This window comes from Amblyomma mixtum, chromosome 3, assembly GCF_055824585.1.
Source record: "Amblyomma mixtum isolate Tamu chromosome 3, ASM5582458v1, whole genome shotgun sequence".
NCBI classification, from domain to species: domain Eukaryota; kingdom Metazoa; phylum Arthropoda; class Arachnida; order Ixodida; family Ixodidae; genus Amblyomma; species Amblyomma mixtum.
Genome location: NC_143014.1, coordinates 105,818,089 through 105,838,246, shown reverse-complemented (window position 1 = coordinate 105,838,246; position 20,158 = coordinate 105,818,089). Strand labels below are relative to the sequence as shown.

Here is a 20,158-nt window from a genome sequence, read left to right as displayed (position 1 = left end):
GATGCCAGGTGATAACTTGTACAGTACACGTTAAAGAACCCCATGCGGTAGAAATTAATACGGATCCCTCCGCTACGGTGTCTTTCTCAACTGATGTGTCACTTTCGCATGTTAAACTCCACTTACCCAAAGCCGTACACATATACCATACCACACGACCCCACACCAGCACTACACGCTACTGCAAAGCTTACACCTCTGCAGCACAGGCGCAATCGACGGTTCGTGATTTAGTCTGTTAAGTTCAAATCGGCTGCTGGTCGAACACTGCTAAACGGCCTCCTCCGACCTCATCCAAGCAAACAGAGAATGGGGACAAGAAAGTTAGAGAAAAACAAGCCCTCAGATGTTTCAGATAGCAAAACATATATTATCCTACATTAAAACTTTCCTTCCTTTCATGGGAGGATTTGCTGACATTGCTTAGTCGGTTGCTGATGAGCATTAAGCTTGCGCACGTCTCAGACGGCGATGTACAACTCATGGTTGAAATAAAAATAACATTATAGTGTTAAATACTTGCGCGCTACAATGCCTTCAGGATTTTCATTTACCTACATCTTCCTGGTTGAGACAAATTTAGCGGCGCATTACCTGCCCCGAGGTATGCCTTATCAATAAGCATTAAAATTAATGCGCAGAGGCGCGTTGCTTCGACAGTGCTCGAAAAGTACAATGAAAATTTAATGGACACATTAAGTTCGCGCATGACATGGGTATTACTAAAACAATCTTCATCGAGATAAGTTTTCAGCACTTATTTTTTCACATGGCATTCACATTGTTATTTTTACAGCTAAAACTTACAGATTAGCTGTAATATATTCAGCTGTTTTGCTATGGGAAAGCACGCCGTAGTTATAGCTTAACTGCCAGAACAAAAATAGACAAAACCGGATGATGACTACCGTCTTGAACCAAAGTTTTAACACATGGAGCCTTCGTGAGGGTCGAGCAGAAATACAAGTCCATCTGTAGAAAGGATAGCATCGGACTGCAGCCCTCCTCACTTGCGCTATTTTAATTATGGAGTTACTGACGTCTTCCATCCTTCTCGTACATGCCGTTCAATTGAACAGCGCCATTCACACCGAAAAACACCGCGTAAAATATCAGTAAAAAAACGTTACCCTGTGCACAAACGTATTGAACACGGCGCATCAGTTAAAGCCATTATAGAAGACAGGCTCCTCACCTATATTTAAAAACCCAGCGACATAATAAAGAAAATGCATCCAGCGTGTCTCGTTTTGCGGCCCACGTTCCTCTTTTATTCTGTGTCGTGGTTTGCGTGCATGCACAAAGGCCTTGGCCCGACTGCTCACCTTGAATACTGTAACATTGCCTCTCTTGTGCTCAGTGTCGAGCACGATGCCGATTTCCACGGCGATGTAGCTGAGCGTGGCGGCGATGTGGCCGCGCAGTCTGAAGAACCGGGACGGTCGGTAAAAGTATCGACCTTCCGTGCGCAGCTGCAGGAATACGGTAAAGGAGAGGGAGGCGGGCAGGTGGTATTACGTAGTCAGATGGTCAACGCAGCGTTGTCATTTGGGCGCGGCATAGCATTCGGGAAAGCGACATGCACGGCGAGATTTATGGACATTACACGCTCGATAGAAGGCTCGATAGGAGGTGAGGGGGGGGGGGGGGGGGGGCGTGTCCCGTAAGCGTTGTCAGTTCCATAGTTTGATTTAATGGGGGCTGCTGATCGGCCTCAAGCCGGCTACCTCAGACGAGGAGTAGCATGATCCAACTAGTGACAGCAAAGGAAAATGGCATTGCTGGACATGGCCTCATGGCTGGCTTGTAAAAGAAGTGAAGCAATAAGCTCACAATTTCTGCTTATGTTCTTCCAGTGCTATAATCGGTCGGTATGAAGTTAGAACTGCGATATAAGTAATGAACCGAGTAGGACCTGCATGTTAGTTAAGCAGGAATGACTGCAGCTCTCTTCAATCTAGGTTGGTTCCAGCTTTTCCGCGTGGATGACCACAGCTCAGAATGTGAGCCCCTTGCTGGAATTATAAGACCAAAGCTCCTGCATTGATTTTGGTTCGGTTTGTTTTCCTTTTTTGTGCCATGGGCTAAGGATGCTTCAAGTATCCTTAGACCAAGGCACGTCATGTTATTTCCGGGTTCGAGTCAAAAGCCTTTGTCGCCCGAGCAGCGTGTAGGGACGTACATATCTTCTTCCTTTTCCCACTTTAGTGTTCTTTGAAATCATACTCTTGTTCCGCCGTAGGACCTAAAGTATGCGGTATGGACGACACGCCCCATGAGCGAACGCACAAATCCGTTCAGAGTTATATCACGGCCGATTTAAAGCCGGAGGAATCAAGCTGATTTGAATGTTGGCTGTGCACTGAGCACTTTCCAAACAGAGGACGGTTCTGCAATAAGCTCATAGGCTTTTTTTTAATATCGTCTCGTGAGTGTTCATTTTTTTTCTCGATTGGAAATACAAAGAAACGCAGCCAAACGCATGAACACCCTCCACTTACGTCTTCTGCACGTAGTTTCCCAATGATGCCAAGTGAATGCAGGGATTCTAAAGTGACGTTAACGTCGCCCTCGCGAGCCAGGGAAAGAAGGCCGCGTATGGTGATGTCCTCCACGTAGCCCTTGCCGTCGTCGAGATCCACATGCTTGACTGTCACGGGGTTAATCTTGTCCCGTATGAACTCATTCTCCCTCGCCTCTTGAAGCAGGCGGTCAACGAGCTCGTTCGCACTGATAGTGAGATCCTGGCTCGAGTCTTGGGCTTTTAAAAAACATGAAAAATGTCATTGAGAAGTTAGCCGCTGCCTTTTCTGGCGTCCAAGCTTCCCTTTTCCTTCTTTTTTTGTCGGTTTGGTGCGCAGCAAGGCAATACAGTATATAGTGTCAAATATGCACATATTCAGTACAGCAAGCGCGCTGCATGCGCGTGTTGTACTGAATCCATGAAACGTATTGTTCCGGTGACACGGAAATCACAAGCAGGAAAGAAAACAAGTAAAGCAGACGGGCGTCGTTTGCAGCTGCAGCTGTCTCGTGGGTGACAGTGATGTTATTCTCTTTGCAAAACCACCTCAAAAGATAAACGAGCAACCTTGAAAAGCATCTATTTCAGCTATGTAGCAGCCCCCGTATTTAACTCTCACGGGCCTCTAACACACCGACAAAAACAACTAAACTGCATATGTAAAGACGACCCCACGTGAAAACCGTCTGCCACCAAAGCCGTATCAACCTGCCAACTGAAGACCCATATTAAGCTTTTTTTCATTTAACACAAGCCCTACATCCACCATTCATTAAGTGGCATTAGACACTTTGAGCGAAGCGGAGACGTACTATGGTAGATGTACACAGGCCACGTGGGGCCACGAGAAGTGGCCCCACCCCTACCTTGCAAGTGCGCAGGAGGCGTCCTACCGGGTAAACCGGTATACGTCTGCGCTAGGAAGTCTCCGCTAAGCTAAAAGTCTTTATTAATGTTCGCAGTGCTATCGCTTACTTCCGTGTTCACGCCACATCGTTATCAGTGCACGCACTGTACAAAAAAAAAAAACAGACTTTCAGCGTTCTGAAACAAAAGGAAACAGTGTGCGGCACTTATGACGTATCCATATCTTGAGCGAGAGCGAGCCACTGAAAGCCGGCAGCGCAAGAGAGGAAGTAAAAAAAAAATGGTAGTGGATTTGCGCAGTTAGGCCAAACTCGAATTAGGTGTGCTAGGAGTTCGGTTTTCACTCCGCTTCAGGTGTTCAGGTCCAGTTCACGGAGGACAGTTGTTTGGATAGCGATAATGGGTTAATCTCCTTATTTACGGAATTGGTCATTCTCTACATTCATAGATCGCTGGGAGTATTCTTCCCCTTCAGGCGCAGTGGTGCAGAGGTTAAGCGATGCACCACTGCCCTTCTATGGTAGGTGCTGCCATCGGTGAGGCTTGGGTTGCTTGGTTTCGGTTGCTACCCAGGTTGCTCTTCCCGAGCAGCCTCTATATATATATATATATATATATATATATATATATATATATATATATATATATATATATATATATATATATATATATATATATGCACGCACGCACACACGCACGCCTGGACAACCTGGGCAGGTAGGCCACCTGATGGGCAGGTGAGCAGAGAAACACACAACGGCTAAATGCGGGGAATGGCGAGCCAAGGTCTCAGCTATGAGACGCTGGTAAATTAAACACATCACGGAGGCATTGAATTCACGAACAGCGGCAAGAGAAAGGAAGCACTGCAGGGAAGAAAATGCCAGAAAAACAACCCACATAGGATTCCCGGAATAAAGCAATGCAGTAAAACAGTAAGCGGAAGAGCAAACGACGAAGGAAGGCGGCAGTGTTTTTCCTCATTTTGTGCTTTGGCTGGCTTTTCCCGCCGGAAATCAGTTGTTCCGTATATACACCCCATCTGCACTCGGCCGCTTACCATTTCTGAGTCCCTTTCATTGGAATAAAGCTCATTTCAAGAATGAATTTTTTTCCTATTCTCTTCAAACCTCGTTTTGTTTGGTTTGTTAGTTTTCCAGCGTTAATCAAAATACATTTCTCATGTCCGGGCGCATCCACGAACGTACGCAGTAAAGTTTGCAGCCATACGTCCAACAGCTGTTTCTCTGCGAGCATTCTCTACGCTCTTTGCTACCAGTCTGGAAGCCTTCAGAAGCATGCAGCAGCGTCATACGATGCATACTGGGGCTGCTCACTTTGTTTATTTCAAACTAAATAGCATAGGAAACGTCGATTAGTCACCTGGAACTATACCCGTCATGGCTACTGATAAATTAATTGAAATAAATGGGCTGTACAGTAAAAAATATAGTTTAAAAGAGTGCGTTGTTGGGCGAGTCGGTCAGACATATCTTCATAGTATACTGCGCACATAAAAACAAGGACGTTATGGTACACACAACAAGCGCAACAAGAATATAGTACACAGAACAGCGTACACAATGCAAGAATGCATATCGGTATCAATAACACAAATAACTTCACGCTGAAGCGCGAAAAACTTGGGAGTAACTTGGTCGTTAAGAGCAGAAAGCGTATATTTAGACTAAGGAACAAACTTAGAAGGCAATCGACTCAGAGAACCGCTATTTCTGCACAAATCTTGAAAAGGTGACTACGTGGGAGCACAGTGAGCAATATATGACTTCCAATGGGACTTGGGCTGCAAGAATGTGAGGTGTTTTTATGCTCTTAGAGATTAAATATTTCGTGCTGACAGGTATTTAAATAAACGCCCGTGAGATTTTTGGTGCACCGTGCAGGTAAAAAGATATGTCCTCAGAACAAAGAAAGTCAAAATTTTGGTCACACGCTGCCAGGAGAAACATATTCACTTAGAGTCGACCACGGCGAACGCGACACTTCTTCACAATAAGTCTATGCGCTCTGCTTACGGCTACTATTTTAGCGGAAAATAAAACTTGTGCCGTGAAAGGTAGCTGCAGCAGCTGGCATATTACTACTGCCAACTACGCAGATTTTACCGCCACGTGCATCAATCAAGTCTAACTGTAAATTTGATATCTTACCTGCTGCGAGCGACGACGCCGCACAAACAAGCAACAGCAAGAGAGTCATCGTGCAGACTGCAGCCTCGGCTTTTTTACTCTGAGAAGCGCCCACTCAAGGCGCAGAAAGGTCCTCCCCGACAAGCAAGGTGTCGACACATGCCCGCCTTCCGTTTCCCGGACGTCGTAGCAGGATGTCTCGAGCGGGGCCTACGGAAAAGCAAACGCTTTGTAATTACAGCTCGCCTATTGTATTCTCACGCTTTCCTCTGTAACGATGTTTTCGAAGAAAACTGATATCGATCGAGATGCCCTCAAGGACGCCATGGCAGAACGCGTACTTGGCGTTACAGATGAATACCGTTTAAGGCTGCTTTCGTGAGAAGGTGACGCCCTCTCGGCTTTTTCAAGGTCCCAAGGTGAGGAGCAGGCCTACGTAGATAGCGGCGCCTCGAGCGAAGTGGTTGACCAGTTATCGCCATGTCCTGATCAGACGACACCATCACGTCACGCCACCATTCGGTTCATAAGCATATTATACACGTTACCTTCACATGAGGATAAAACATTTGCTGCAAACGCCGGAGCAGCCGCAGCCCTCGCTGCTCTGATTTATCACGATCTCGTAACGAAACGTACTCGAACGTATGGGGCTATTTACATCCCTGCATTATCTATTTGGTTATGCTGAACTGAATAGCCCTGCTTTTATAATCCTGTACCGAAGAAGGCCATCTGCGGAAGCGTATAACGCTGTGAAAACTCTGTAAACTCAATTACAACGATCAATTATGGAAAAAAAGAAAGAAACACCTCCGCATTTACTCGCTTTCGGCCTTTCTTAGGTCGCCAGAAAGATGGTAAGGGCATTCGGTTGAGACCTCCCGATTTCCTTTTTCTATGAACGAGGGTGGCTCTGGTGGACACTCTGAAGGTTAGGTTACACGTTAGGTTACACGCAACACAAATACCTGAGAAAGTAGAAGATTGGACAGCCGCCGCCGTAGTTCAGTTGGTAAAACACCGCACACGAAAATCGGAGGTGGTGGGTTCGGATCCCACTGGCGGCATGTGGTCGTTTTTTCTTCTATGTTCTAATCGATTATCGTTCAGCCTAAATATAATTGCACTATTCATCCCATTGACCAACAACACAAAAATAAAGTATTGAAACATCCCCCTGCACTTTCCTTGGTTTCGCCTACTCTTGACTTCCTTCATATTTATGTCATAACGAGCACCTCATTTTCCCATTCCCTGCATGCTCCGATAACGGCAGATTTGGAAGGATGCTTCCGTAAGCAGTGCGATTTTTAAAACAATCTGTAATACGTCGTAGTTTGTCCTGTATATTGAAACTAGCATATATAGAATGTGGTATGGTATGGTATGGTATGGTATGGTATGGTATGGTATGGTATGGTATGGTATGGTATGGTATGGTATGGTATGGTATGGTACGGTACGGTACGGTACGGTATGGTATGGTATGGTATGTGGGGTTTAACATCGGATTTTTTTAGACCACCTGGAGTTCTGTAACGTACACTGACATCGCACAGCACACCAGGGTTTTTGCATTTCGCCGCCATCGAAATGCAGCAAGGGAACTGCGATCTCCAGGACTCGGAGAACTTCGGAAAACTGGAACCAGGCTACGACGGTAACGGAAAAAGTGAGTGGCGCCACGGTCCCGGGTTTCGGCACCATGTATTGCGAAATGTGAGAGGACTCGAAGGCTGCGACGGTGAATATTGATGACAGCGAAGACACGGAGACGAACTCTTTGGCAAACAAACAAGTAAAACTGTAATTAACTTTACGGACATATACACAAAGAGTGGTCGGACGGAGCACACAACACAAACGTCTTTCTTCCTTGCCGTCGAAGAGGCCACTGTCTTGCCGAGGGGGCCCGGCCGTTCTTTCTTGCCCAGGCCGTTTCGCGCTCAAACTCGCCTCGCAGGCGCCGCTGACGAAACCCGATCCTGGGCCAGCAACCAGCGCTCAAAACAGGGAGCGTCCCCGCACTGTCCGGTCCCCTTTGGCCCCCCGTCGCGCACACGGGCGTAGGGAAACACACACACACACACACACACACACACACACACGCACACGCACACGCACACGCACACGCACACGCACGCACGCACGCACACACACACACACACACACACACACACACACACACACACACACACACACACACACACACACACACACACGTAAAGGAGGGCACACGGGTGACGACAAACTCAGGCTCGTTTAAACGACGCCATTCTTGGAAGACGCACTCTCCCTGTTCCCCAAGAAGAAAAAGAAAGGAAGACACAACACGGCCGCTGCAGCCGGAATTCAATTCCGCTAACGAGAGATCAGCAACGCCAAAGCCAATGAGCCACCACGGCGGGTACAGGTGGTTGGTTGGTTTATGGGGCTCAACGTCCCAACGCGTCTCGGGCTTTGATGGACGCCATAGCCGAGTGTTCCATATAATTTCGACCACCTGAACTCTCTAAAGTGCACTGGCATCGCACAGTACACGGGCCTCTAGCATTTCGCCTCCACCCAAATGCGACCGCCGCTGCCGGGATCGAACTCGCGTCTTTCAGGCCAGCAGTCGAGCACCGTAAGCGCTGCGCCACCGCGGCAGCAAGTGCAGATGGAACATTGCAGTTGGCAGATTACGTTTTTTGTGTCGAGGTGAAGTTGCATTTCATTTTTAGTGCGAAACACCACTTCACGAGGTCAAATCGGCTCACGGAGTTTGGTGTGAAGCTTGACCTTGAGGGTGACCTTGGCCAAACTGTAAATAAATGAATAAATACTGCTGTGAGGGGGATTCGAACCCGCGGTGGAGCGAGATCAGCTTCCCTGACCACTACGCGAGAGCACTATGCTATCACCGTAGCCGATCTCGCCTCGAGTTAAACTGCTACACACTCTCGCTGTGTGCATTCCACGTGGTCGTCTTCATCAACGAATACTGCTATGGAACTAGTACACACACTCTGGGGCTGTGCGTTGCACATCACCGTTTTCCTCGACTAATATTGCTCGAATGGAGATGATCATGCGCCAGCGACGACGAAGCTCTTGAGGCGGCCGGCTGACGCTCGTACTGGAGAACTGCTCCTTGTGATCCTACCTCTCGCCCCGCTGCTTCACCGATTACTTGCGCAAGAACATTCGTCGCCGGCGCCTCCCACGTCCCAATGAACCACCCTTCGCTATTATTGAACTAATATCGCCGCTAGACGCGCAGACGACTCAGCAAAGCAAAAGCATGAGCTGAAGCGGAGTACGACTACGAAAGTGAGAGTGATGGATAGAAAGTGTTAAGTTCTGCAATAAATTGAATCCGGTATTACCATGATGCCAGGTATTGAAGATGTCATCACTAAATCGTCTTTAAAAAAAAACATTTTCAAAATGCGGCTATTAGGAATTTTTTTAGGGAAATATCGCCATAAATAGGCCCTATTTTGACACTCGTAGAAGTTCCACTAATCTGAACGCTGTGTAACATCAGCAACAAACGAAACGCGAAAAAGACAATTGAAACACGAGCAGCAATGAGAAGACCTTAGCCGAGGGAAGCTCAATACTATCTGCACGTTCATTCCACTTCAAAGGCGCAAATACTCTCCTGTAGAAGTGTTAACTTCTTATATCGTCTCCAGGAAAGAATATGTTTGTTTTTATGTTGGCTTTTGGGATTTCTTTCTCGCGTTTCATTTGGTGCTGATAGTACAGAGGGAAAAACACAAGTCCATAACAACCGAACTGTGTTTTCCGCAGCTCCCAAAGCCGCTGCGACCAGGAAGGCAAAAAATGACAATGAAATCCTATGCGGCTAACTGCACACGCTAACATCCATACCATTTTCAACCAAACGCTATCGCTATATATCGCGTGTTCAGCCCGAAACACGTCCAGAACGTGTTCTAGACAAACATTTTGCCCTCTGTACATTGTTAAATTCAACGTTGTTAAATTCAAGTAGGAGTCTCAAAAGGATTCCTAAAGTGGACCTATCATCGGGTCTATTCAAGCAGTGCTCTTCATATGCATTGACTGAACCCAATCTACAAGCGATATATTCGTACAAAGCGAAAGAACGTCAAGCGTGACAAGTAGAGAACGAGACGGGATATTAAGGTCCTTGATACCAGTAAGGGAGTAAGTGGAATCTTTATGGAAAAAAAGGAACCAGGAAGGAAGTTATGAATGAGAGATCCGACGTAACAAGAGGCTTTAAGTAATAACTAGGGTGTGCGAATATTCGAAATTTTCGAATATAATTCGAATATTATATTTTTACTATTCGTATTCGATTCGAAATCCAAGTATTCGTGTTGTTTCGAATATTCGACCCGACGCGAATATTCGTACCCAGCCGAATATTCTACTGCGAGCACTGGCGTTCATTTCGGTCCGCAAGTCCTATCGACAGAGACATAACGATAAGGCGGCGCCCAGAGCCAAGTGAGAGGGCATTTTTGTGGCTGGAGAAGTCGCTTCAGCTAGAAGGGAACTAACTACTTCTGCCTGACCATGTGGAGCAGCCGGTTTCCATCACGACCACCTTTTATGTTCATCCCAGCAACGCGCTTTTTTGCTTATGGCAAGCTAGCCTTAACCAATTCTGAGTACTAGCCATCTTCTCTGATATTTCCACTCCTCTAAGATTAATGTTCGAGACTTTGATGCTTTTTGTGCAGCCACACACATCTTTTGGGCACATTTCATCACTCACAGTTGAACTGTGATATTCTTGGGTGCTCAAATAATGTTTTGTAGTGGTTAAATGCGTCTGTCCTTGATTATTCGATCTTCGATTCGATATTCGGAACCAATTATTCGTATTCGATTCGTATTCGAAAAATTTGATATTCGCACACCCCTAGTAATAACCGCTCGTACGCCAGAGACGGTGGGCCGGCCTGGGTTGTTCACTTATGTTCTGCCGCGGCAGAAACGTCAATAAGTCGTTCTGTGACCGGCCTTACCTTCTATTTTTCTCGCATGTATGCATATGCTTAAAAAGTAGACTGACACACGCTTAAAAACACAGCAGTGCTTTATTGACGTTTCGACTGGACACGAGTCTTCGTCAGAATCTGATCAATATTCAAAATTTTCGAATATCTAATCGAATATCCTCCTTTTCAAATGGCTCAACGAATCAATTAATGCGCATTCAAAATTATTCGAAATGAATCGAATGCGATCTTCAGTTTTCAAATAGCTGACACAAAGTTCGAATCGGGCACACCTATGTTTTTTTTTTTTTTTGAACGGCTGTTTCACAAACAGGGCACACTTCGCCATAGACCGAATAGACCGCGAGGCGCTCTATTCGTGGGAGCCGTTCATGATACTCAGACATATGGCCTCGAAGGCTGGGCGACGTGGTAGGGTTCAACCACATTCTACAAACCCTGCAGTCATGCCTGATATTGGAGGCGATGACTCAAAACTCTTTTGAGTTTGGCGTTCCAATTCCACACCCTTGCGGATGTCGTTCGCTCCTGGTTTTAAACCACATCCTACTCCCTCTTCGCGACCTATGTAAACTGACCTTGGCGTAACCGGCAGAACTATAGCAAAGCGAGCGCCGCGGTGGCTCAATGGCTATGGGGCCCGAAGGACGCGAGTTCGATCCCAGCCGTGGCGGTCGCATTTCGATGGAGGTGAAATAAAAGAGGCCCGTGTACTGTGCGATGTCAGTGCACGTTAATGAACCCCATGTGATCGAAATATCCGGAGTACTCCGCTACGGCGTCCCTCATAGCCTACGTCGCTTTGAGACTTTAAACCCCCATAAACCATGAACCAAACTATAGCAAAGCGAAGAGCATAGCGAACCGGCAGAGATATAGCAAAGAGAAGAGCACAGCGGGGGATAAAAGTAGGGCTATAATGAAGGGAGCGCCAGCATGATAAGGCGGTGAAGGAGGCAGCGGTGGAAGGCGGAAGCGCAAGATGAAAAGTGGAGGAGGAGGGTATACTGCGCGGGCAGACAAGAAAGGTCGCAGTCAAGTGGCGCCGGCTGTTGCGTAATGACTTCCTAAACGCGCTTAGATAGCCGTCATGCTTAGAACGTGCACGGCAAACACCTGTGTATAAGCGACTGCTGTAGATGCGGTAGCAGCAAAATACCCCCACAACTCCTCCGTTCCAGGCGGCACCCATGGCAGGGTTTGTGAAAAACGACGCACTGCCGTCTCCAAGTGAGGCGATTCCTTGCGCAAAGATTGTGGGCCCCTTAATTGTCGCACAGGTGAGTGACTGATTATGTTGTAATCTGCGTAAGATCTACCACAAAACTTCTTGTCGCAACCTGAGTCAGCAATGAATAGGCGGTCGAGCAGTCAACCAGCACATACGTGGGCTCGCCAACTTTCGCGCGTGATTGTGGGTTCTCTACTGCGTGTTGGAGTGTATTATTTACCTCGGGTATTGATGACAACACAATGCAATGATTCAGCGAGTTGATGTGCTCTCCTCGGGAGTTGTATCAGAGTCCCTTAAAGGGTAGCTTAATCGTCGCCCAATTTTTCTCCCCCAATATATCGCTAAATCAAGTTGCGCTCAAATTTCGCGCTAGGGAGTACCGTAATCGCCAATCATTTTTTTTTTACTTCTATAACAGCTTCCTTGATACGGTCGAAGGCATCTTGCTAATCCCAGTGCCCCTCAGCATTCTTACAATCGCCCTTCGTTGGATGCCTGGTCATGCTGGGATCTAAGGAGATGAGTTGGTTCTTCAACGGCCCCGCGAAACAACATGCATGCGCCTACGATCCCCTGGCCAAATCCAACGTCGGTGGAAGAAGCCGCAACATACAAAGAGCAAATAGATGGACACTGCCAGTTCACCAGGGAAAGATCGCACAATTTTACCCCAAATTCACCCGTCACTCAACACGTAACAAGCACACGTCCTTCGCAAAGTTAAAACTAACACTTACCTCACCCCATTAATGCTCTACAACTTCGGATGGCATGACACAGCTTTCCCAACTGTCCAGAGATCAGAGCAGACATGGAACAGATTCTGTACTTTTGTAACACTGCCATTACTTCCCCTTATTTCGCTTACCCTCCCCATCCTTCCTGGAGTGCTTGGCTTCACTGGGGCTCGGCAGATCATCAGCGGGCCTTAGCGGAGCAAGCGCTCTTCACTGGGCCTTAGTGCTGTCCTTCAATAAAGATTTTTCCTCCCCCTCTTCTCCTCCGCAACAGTTAAAGGATAGGTGCACAGATGGAAGCGAAATTCAGAATTAAAGGAGAGCTGTAGGCGGCAATGTCAAGAAAACTTCAGGTTTCTTTGACAGAATTCAGTATCGTTGCCTTCTGGAGTGCTGTCAGTTTGCTCGGCGATACTTTAAAGGGCAACTGCAGCACTTTTTTGAAGATTCCGCGATATTCAAGGATTGAAATCTATATAGGCTGTAGGTAAAGCATGCCAAGTTTTTTTGCACTAGCATTTAAAATAGTGACGTAATCGACGATTGAATTTTGCGCTTCTTCTCAATGCACCGGAGAAGTGCAGGGAAACTCAGAGTGTCGTCAGGGAAGGTATGATTTCAAATTACCGCTGTCGTCAGCCCCACTCTGCCCTGACTCGTTAGACGCTGCCAAACAACTCTCGGCAGGGTTCGCCTTCGGTGGCGTTGGTTTTTTTTTCTTTCAAGGCAGGCGTTTGTGCGTTTGAAATGTACCGATCCCTTCGATGACGTCATCATGCGCCCCCCACTTGGCGTTGTGCGCTGCGGAGAAGCTTGAAGGGCGTGCGGATTTTAATCGGCGATTACTTCACTATTTTAAGTACTAGCCCAAAAAGACTTCGCATGCTTTACCTGCAAGTTTCACACATTAGACCCTCTTCAGCTCATTGATTTCTAAAACCTATGCAGTTTCCCTTTAAGACCCTCCTCGCCAAAGATAAAGTCAAAAGACTCAAGCTTATTTCGGTGAAAGGAGCATTTGGAAGGGTTCACTGTTAAGCCACAATACTTGACGCGTTCAAATGTGGCTCTTAGCGCTCGGTCGTGCTCTTCTGTTGTAGCACCGTGGACTAGAGCTGTCGTCAGTGGTGTTGAGGGTGTCAGGTATGTCTGCTATGATATGCGAAATAGCTCGTTGGAACACTTCGACTGCTGATTATATGCCAAAAACAATTCGTCTTTACCGGCCAGAGGGTGATGTCAAGGTACTGATCATAGGAGAAACTTCCTCGAGTTCCATGTGGTAATAGCCATTTCTAAAGCCAGTCTTGGAGAATACCCTGGACAGTGTCAACCCTGCAGAAATGTCAAGAGGGGTGGGCGTTGGGTGTCGTTTATCGCATGTCGACACCTATGCGAACCTACCCTGGATCAAAGGATTTCGGAACAGGTATGTTTGGGATGACCCATGCGTTCGCACTTCAACAGATTCGATAATGTCAGCAGCCAAGAGCCCTTTGATACCAGCTTCTACCTTCGGCTGGATGTGGAAGGGCACTCAGCGAGGTTTCTGGGTACAGGGGTTACGTCAGGTTTGATATGTAGGTACACGAGGGTTCCCTTCAGTTTGCCAATTACCTTTGTCAGCTCTGGATACTTGTCAGCGGTGCTGAGAAAGTGTGTAATGTGCAGCAGTCAAAAGGCAGTGGCTGGTTCACGGCTTAGCAGTGTCGCTAGCGAGCAACGGTTCTCCTTGATGACAAACTTTCTGGGTGATGATGCCTTTGTAGGTCAACTTCACCCGGCATTCACCAGGGATGTGCAGTGGTTGTAGATGTCCAAATGAGTATACCTGATGTGGAGAGTACTGTAGGTCAGGTTTGTTTGCGAGAGAGTTTTATGCACGGGCACCCATTGTGTTGACTGCTGCTCCAGGGTAGGTGCTTCCCTTGATTAGCAGTCTGGAAAACTCAGTCTGAAGATGCACTGCTTGTGATGGCATTGGTCAGCTATTTTTGCCGCTGAGGTTGTCTCTGGGATCTACACACACGTGTGAGATGGTATATCTTTACACAATTGGGGCAGGTCCAACATTACGCTGGGCTTAATGAGGAACGGTGCAGGTATGTACCGCCCGAAATTGCGCAAACATGGTCTCTGCTGTCCCCGATAGGCTTGTCCCATGGGCATGGCGGTCAGTTGGTAAGAACATGCATCGTTACAGGCTCTAGACCCGAAAGTGCGTTTTTTGTACTTTTATTTATTTAGTTAGTTAGTTATTTCAGATAGCCTGAGGGTGGATTAATTTTAAAAAATGCAACCAATTTACCATGCAAAACACAAAGGCCTGAAAAAAGGAGTAGCAAGCTATGAAGCCAGGTACAAATTAATGGGGAAAAAATGTTTCAGAACACGTTCTTGAAGATCAAGAAATAACTGGACGGAATAGTTAAACTCCGCCTTAAGGGTATGACGCGATAGCGTTAATGAGTTAATGCCCATATATGTGGAATTGATCTACTTACCATTCATAAATGAATGGGAGTCTTCATACCACTCCTGGCGCTGTGGTGCAGCGGTTAAACGAAACGTCATTGCCCCCGCAGGTGGCTGTTTCAAGCACAGCCACTTATCGCGCTGGTGAGACGCAGGTTGCTCTTCCAATCATTCATTTAACTGCAACCTTCCACAGTGGGCAAGCTGTGATGACGTCGCAAGGTTACGTGACCTATTTGTCAGGCGCCACGTTACATCTGTGTGCTCCGGCCGCTCTGGCCGCGAGGCGTTAAACGGTCGACAACGCCGACGCCGGATAATTTTTGACGACATGGTGGTACTAACGCTCCCGCGTTAACAATTCACATCTCCGCGAGTTCTGTAGTGTGGGCAAATTTCAGTAGTTCCACTAGTGTGTGGCTGACGAACAAGTCTGGATGAGGTGTGAATTGATCTCAGTGTCGATGTCCGTGAACCCGCATAACATTGCCATTTTCCGTACATGAACATGGAAGGCATGTTTTCTTCACTTGACCAACGTTATTGACGAAGTAAACAGCGTTGAATTCCGCGGTTGTCTTGTGGGTCAAAGTGCTGAGTCAGTTGTGCTTGTGCAGTGGTGTATTCGTTTGGGGTGGCGGTGCTCGTAGATGAGATTGCGGTTGCGTCTGTCCTGGGTAATGTGTCGTATATATCGCTGATTTCATCGCGGAGTAATGAAGGAGCATTGCCTTGCATCTTGCCGGATCTTGGACGTTGCACGGGCTCAGGAAGTTTCCAAAATGGGCGACCTACTTACGCCAGCGAGAGCCAGCAGATGCGATGTCCTCATCGACTGTGATGCTCGGGAAATGCGGCAGCACGGACACTGTGACACGTGCTCAGTTTTAGGCGAACTTAGCAGCACTGGTAACAGTGGTACAATGAGGCAGGGGGTCGGAAGCGGTGATAACTTTACGTTTTTATGCTCGTCGCCATTTGTACCGTTCCAGCAATGTTTATTCTCCCGATTACACAGGATTACAAAAGCCCCTACATCGCGCGGTCACCTCACAGGCTTCCCGGCCGGCACACACACTTAGCATCAATAAGACAGAAGCAGGGTGACAATACTATGCTAGTGGTAGACGATAATTTTGTTCCAGGCTTTCTGCGTTTTTCACACTTTTTGCACACATTATAGGTTTCAAGAGTGCTGAAGTTTTGGTTAAAGGGCAGAACCAATGCATATTTGCATGTCGTCTCAGACTGTGCACTATGTTCGAACAAAGAACAAACGCGAGTTAATGAAGACATAGCTGAAATCAAGAGGAAACGAGCTTGGGCTATGCATGCAATGCGAACTAGAGGTCGAGAAACAGTGGCCCGTTATGGTAACAGACGTGGTAGTAAGAGAAAGAAAATATATGCGAGGGTGGAAGAAGGTCAGGTAAGAAGATTAGATTAAGAGATTGGCTGGGTTAGGTTCGCTCCAGCTCGCGCAGAAGAGGACCAATTGCAGGTCACATAATCTGGCCGATGGCGACAAGGACGGTGATGATCATGATGACGGCGTCCACCCCGACGGCGCCCATCCCGACGACCACATTTCCACGGGGACCTCAATTCAAGTACCTCTAGCTAATTCCTGCGTCATAATCAGTTCTGCGGTAATCAGCAAAGTTGCTCAAATCCGTGAATATCCGATGTTTCAAATGTAAAGGACAGCGCCATCTCAACGAAAGGAGGGCACCAAGTGTTTTCGGTAGTTTACCCTTCCTACTGCAGGTGGCAGGAGCAGTACCGTTGGCAAGACATTGAGGGACGTTCGAAATGGAAGTTAGAGCGAAAGCGTCGAGCATCAACGAAGTTACGTTTGAGCTCAGTATTCAGGCGTTAGTGGAGCCAAAAAATAAAGACGGCAGTGGCAGCTCTGCCGAGGCAACTTGAATAGGGTATTCGCAGTGAGGACACAGTTTCCCGCGTAATGCCTGAAGAGAGTAGCGATTGCGAAGGGATTAGTAAATATTGAAGCGAAGAAATGATTCACTAATAAGTTAGGGTCTAACAACGCAACTTGAGTAGAACTACAAACCATTGCGGAAATAAACCCGCGCCGTAGGATGCTTTTTTCAGCTAAACGGGAAAATTGTTTACGATCAAATTTCGCTCAGAAATGGCATTTGGTCAGCAGAATTGTTTTATACCACATCTTGTCTGGGTGCTTGTCTGATTCGATCAGAAGAAGTCTGATATTCGCATCGTCTGCGGCGACGACGAAACGAAACAAGCCGTTATCATAGCGACTGCACCAGTGGCGCCATCTCGCTTTTAGGCCGTGGAGATACGGCAAAGGAGCGGGTGGAGGGTGTTTTGCCAGAGGTTTGAAAACGACTCTTCACCAACAGCTCAAAATTTTGTGGTGTTTTGGCCGAACTAAGTTTTTGTCATCGTTGATAAAGCATTTGAAAAATCGTTTTCAAACCTCTGGCAAAACAGCCTACACCGCACTCTATTGCCGAATCTCCAAAACGAGGTAGCGTCACCGATGCAATCGCTAAGTTAACGGCTGGTTTTGTTTTCCTCGTCGCCGCAGAAGATGCCAATATCTACTTTTTTTTTATCGATTCAGGCAACTACTTCAAACAAGTTAGCATAAAACAATTTTGCCGACCAAATGCAATTCCTGTGCACAATTTGAGCTAGTATAATTCACTGGTATAGCTGAGAGAAGCATTCTACTGCGCGCGTTTATTTCGCAACAGTCTGTATCTTAACAATTACATAAAACGACATTTTTTTGAGCAGCTGCCTCAAAAGCTTTGAATTTGTACCGTTCATGTCATCTTGCAGGCAGGATGAAAGGAGCAATCGAGAGTGCAGTCATGGACAATGAAAAGTTTACAGGATATCTGTTCGCGCACATAATTGTGTTTTTGCGCGCTCTGCCAAAGCAGTAAATGAAAACCATTGAATCGTGATGGGGTGGACCAAGTGTGCTCCATCTGCTGACATGAATGCCAGGTCAGTAGCTAGCAATCGAGATAATGAGGAATTTATTTTCCGCAAATCCGCATCCCGCAAGCTTTTGTCCATGACGGTACCAGATGCATCGGCAAAACAATGAAACATCAATTAACGCAAGGGTTAGAACACTAATCTGAGAGCGCACTTGAAAGCTCATGTGTGGAGCAGTCCATGCATAGCAAGAAAGTTTTTCCTACGCTGCGTAGACAGAATCCAATGACAACACTGACATCCATGGGACATCCCTGCGAAATCTTGAAAGGACATGCGGATATTCCCAGGAAGTGCGAGAAACTCCCCTGGACATCTCTCAAGAATTCTTTTAGCCGCATTCTCTATATCCAAGGGAGGTCTGTAGAAAGTCCCCGAGAATATCCATAGGCCTTAACAAAGACATCTATTTGTCCTTATATATATATTGGTTCTTGGTCAAATAACAGTAAATTTCACCGGTGATTTTTATGGGTCCAAATGAGTCCAAGAGAAAAAACTTGCTCGGTCCACGTGAAAAATATACTTAAAGCTTAATTTACATTCTCTGCGATTTAGACGTCAAGAAATAACTACAGCTAATTAAAAACGCGGAGTTCCTTTGCCCAGTGCTGGCATTTTTACGGGTAAAATCTACATAGTACTATAGGCTGTCATAGCGAACATGTCTAACTACAAGCGCATACGAAACGCACATCAGGCTACATCGGCTATAGAAATGCTACAAACCAGAAGTCATGCAACACAAACATATTGCGCATACATCCGCAGAACGAAGAATTTCCACGAGCTTATTTACTCGAAACCTAAGACCCTCTTTTTAGAGTCTGCGGCTCTTTCATGTTAAAGAATATTATTTCATTCAATTATGAATCCGTGACTACACAACAAAAATTGAAGGTGAACGCACCACGTTACAGATATCTTCTATTATAAATTAAGCGTCCACTGTGCCATCTTTGTCGCGAACATTATGCAAATGTAATAATACGTGACTGAAGCAAAGGTCCGTAATATCACCCGAACGGAATATCCATTGGCTAACGTGTCAGGACCTCTAAAACAAGGAGCTGCCACGGGCATCCCTCGCAAGTACTGCAAGTTGTTAGGTTATTTGGCTGTGAATGAGATACCCCGGGACCTAGTATTGACACTGGGAATATGTGGCATACGCAATCCAGCCGCAAAAAGTTTTACCTCCATCCTGCATACAAATGCACACAACGCAATCGACACGTGCGTATGCATGCAGGGGTCTCAACAATAGCCTCACCTACGCTTGCTTAATTTACTTGAAGGCTGTGGCTAAACGTACGTCAAGCGGACACTGTACACTTTTTCCCCCAGTACGTCGGACGAACTACAAGAGTACGAATTGCAAGAGGCTTAAGTAGGACGGGTCTGACCAACGTGTTTTTCAGAGTCCGGCATTTCATGCTAGCTAGGCTGTCTGCTCGAGTTTGTTCTCGTTGCGTTCCTTTGGTTTACCATGTACGCGGATAGTTACAAATAAGTTGGTTCAAGAATATTTACGACCCCTGCCCGGAATGGGGCGATCGGAGTTCGATGCGCGCACTTCGAGAGCGCAGCAATTGTTCTGCTATACGCGCATGACAAAGTCCGTGTACTGCTCCAGTTGCACCGCTTGCCGCACTTAATTCGTTTGGTCGTAGCGTGCAAATTGAAAAATTACTCCTGCCATTTCCGAGCCACCGTATTTGCTTTTCTGCCGTGCCGAAATCCGCTTCGTCAACTTGAAAGCTTCTTTTCTTACGACAAGATGATGCCCTCCACTCGAAGTTGAGTGCACGCTGCATCGCTGCTCCAAATGCACTATTGTGGCGGTGGCTCAGCGGGGGCCCTTCGGGTCGCGCCAGGCTCGAATCCGCGAACGTTTGAACTCTATGTATGGGGAAAAACTGCAAGCAGGGCACTTCTCTCGTCCTCACCACAAAAACGACGGTGTTCGCCCAGAAGTGGCTGATACACACTTCCGTACTTGCGGTTACTCCTCCCCCATGTATTGTGGTGGAGCACGCCATCTCGTCGGAAGGAGCGGCGTCGGCTTGGTCATCGCTGTTGGGCCAGTAGCACTAGGCCTAAAAAATTTGACGCACTATTGATTTTGCCATGGCTATGAAGCAGATTCTTAAAATTTTGATGTTGAC

The 20,158-nt window shown here is 46.9% G+C and overlaps 1 protein-coding gene across 3 annotated transcripts in view; it reads right to left on the bottom strand.

Annotated features, from left to right (window-relative positions):
- Nucleotides 1–20,158, bottom strand: part of LOC149351250 (uncharacterized) — a 35,598-nt gene that overhangs the window by 3,230 nt on the left and 12,210 nt on the right. For 2 of the 3 annotated variants that reach the window (XM_089580532.1, XM_089580534.1), the window contains 3 exons: nt 5,563–5,751; nt 2,502–2,761; nt 1,326–1,472 (listed from right to left, as the gene is read on the bottom strand). In XM_089580532.1, coding sequence (XP_089436658.1) covers nt 1,326–1,472; nt 2,502–2,761; nt 5,563–5,611 — 456 coding nt within the window. In that variant the 5' untranslated portion in view covers nt 5,612–5,751. Of the gene's footprint in view, nt 1–1,325; nt 1,473–2,501; nt 2,762–5,562; nt 5,850–20,158 lie in introns of those variants that run through there. The other variant, XM_089580533.1, reaches the window with a different exon arrangement.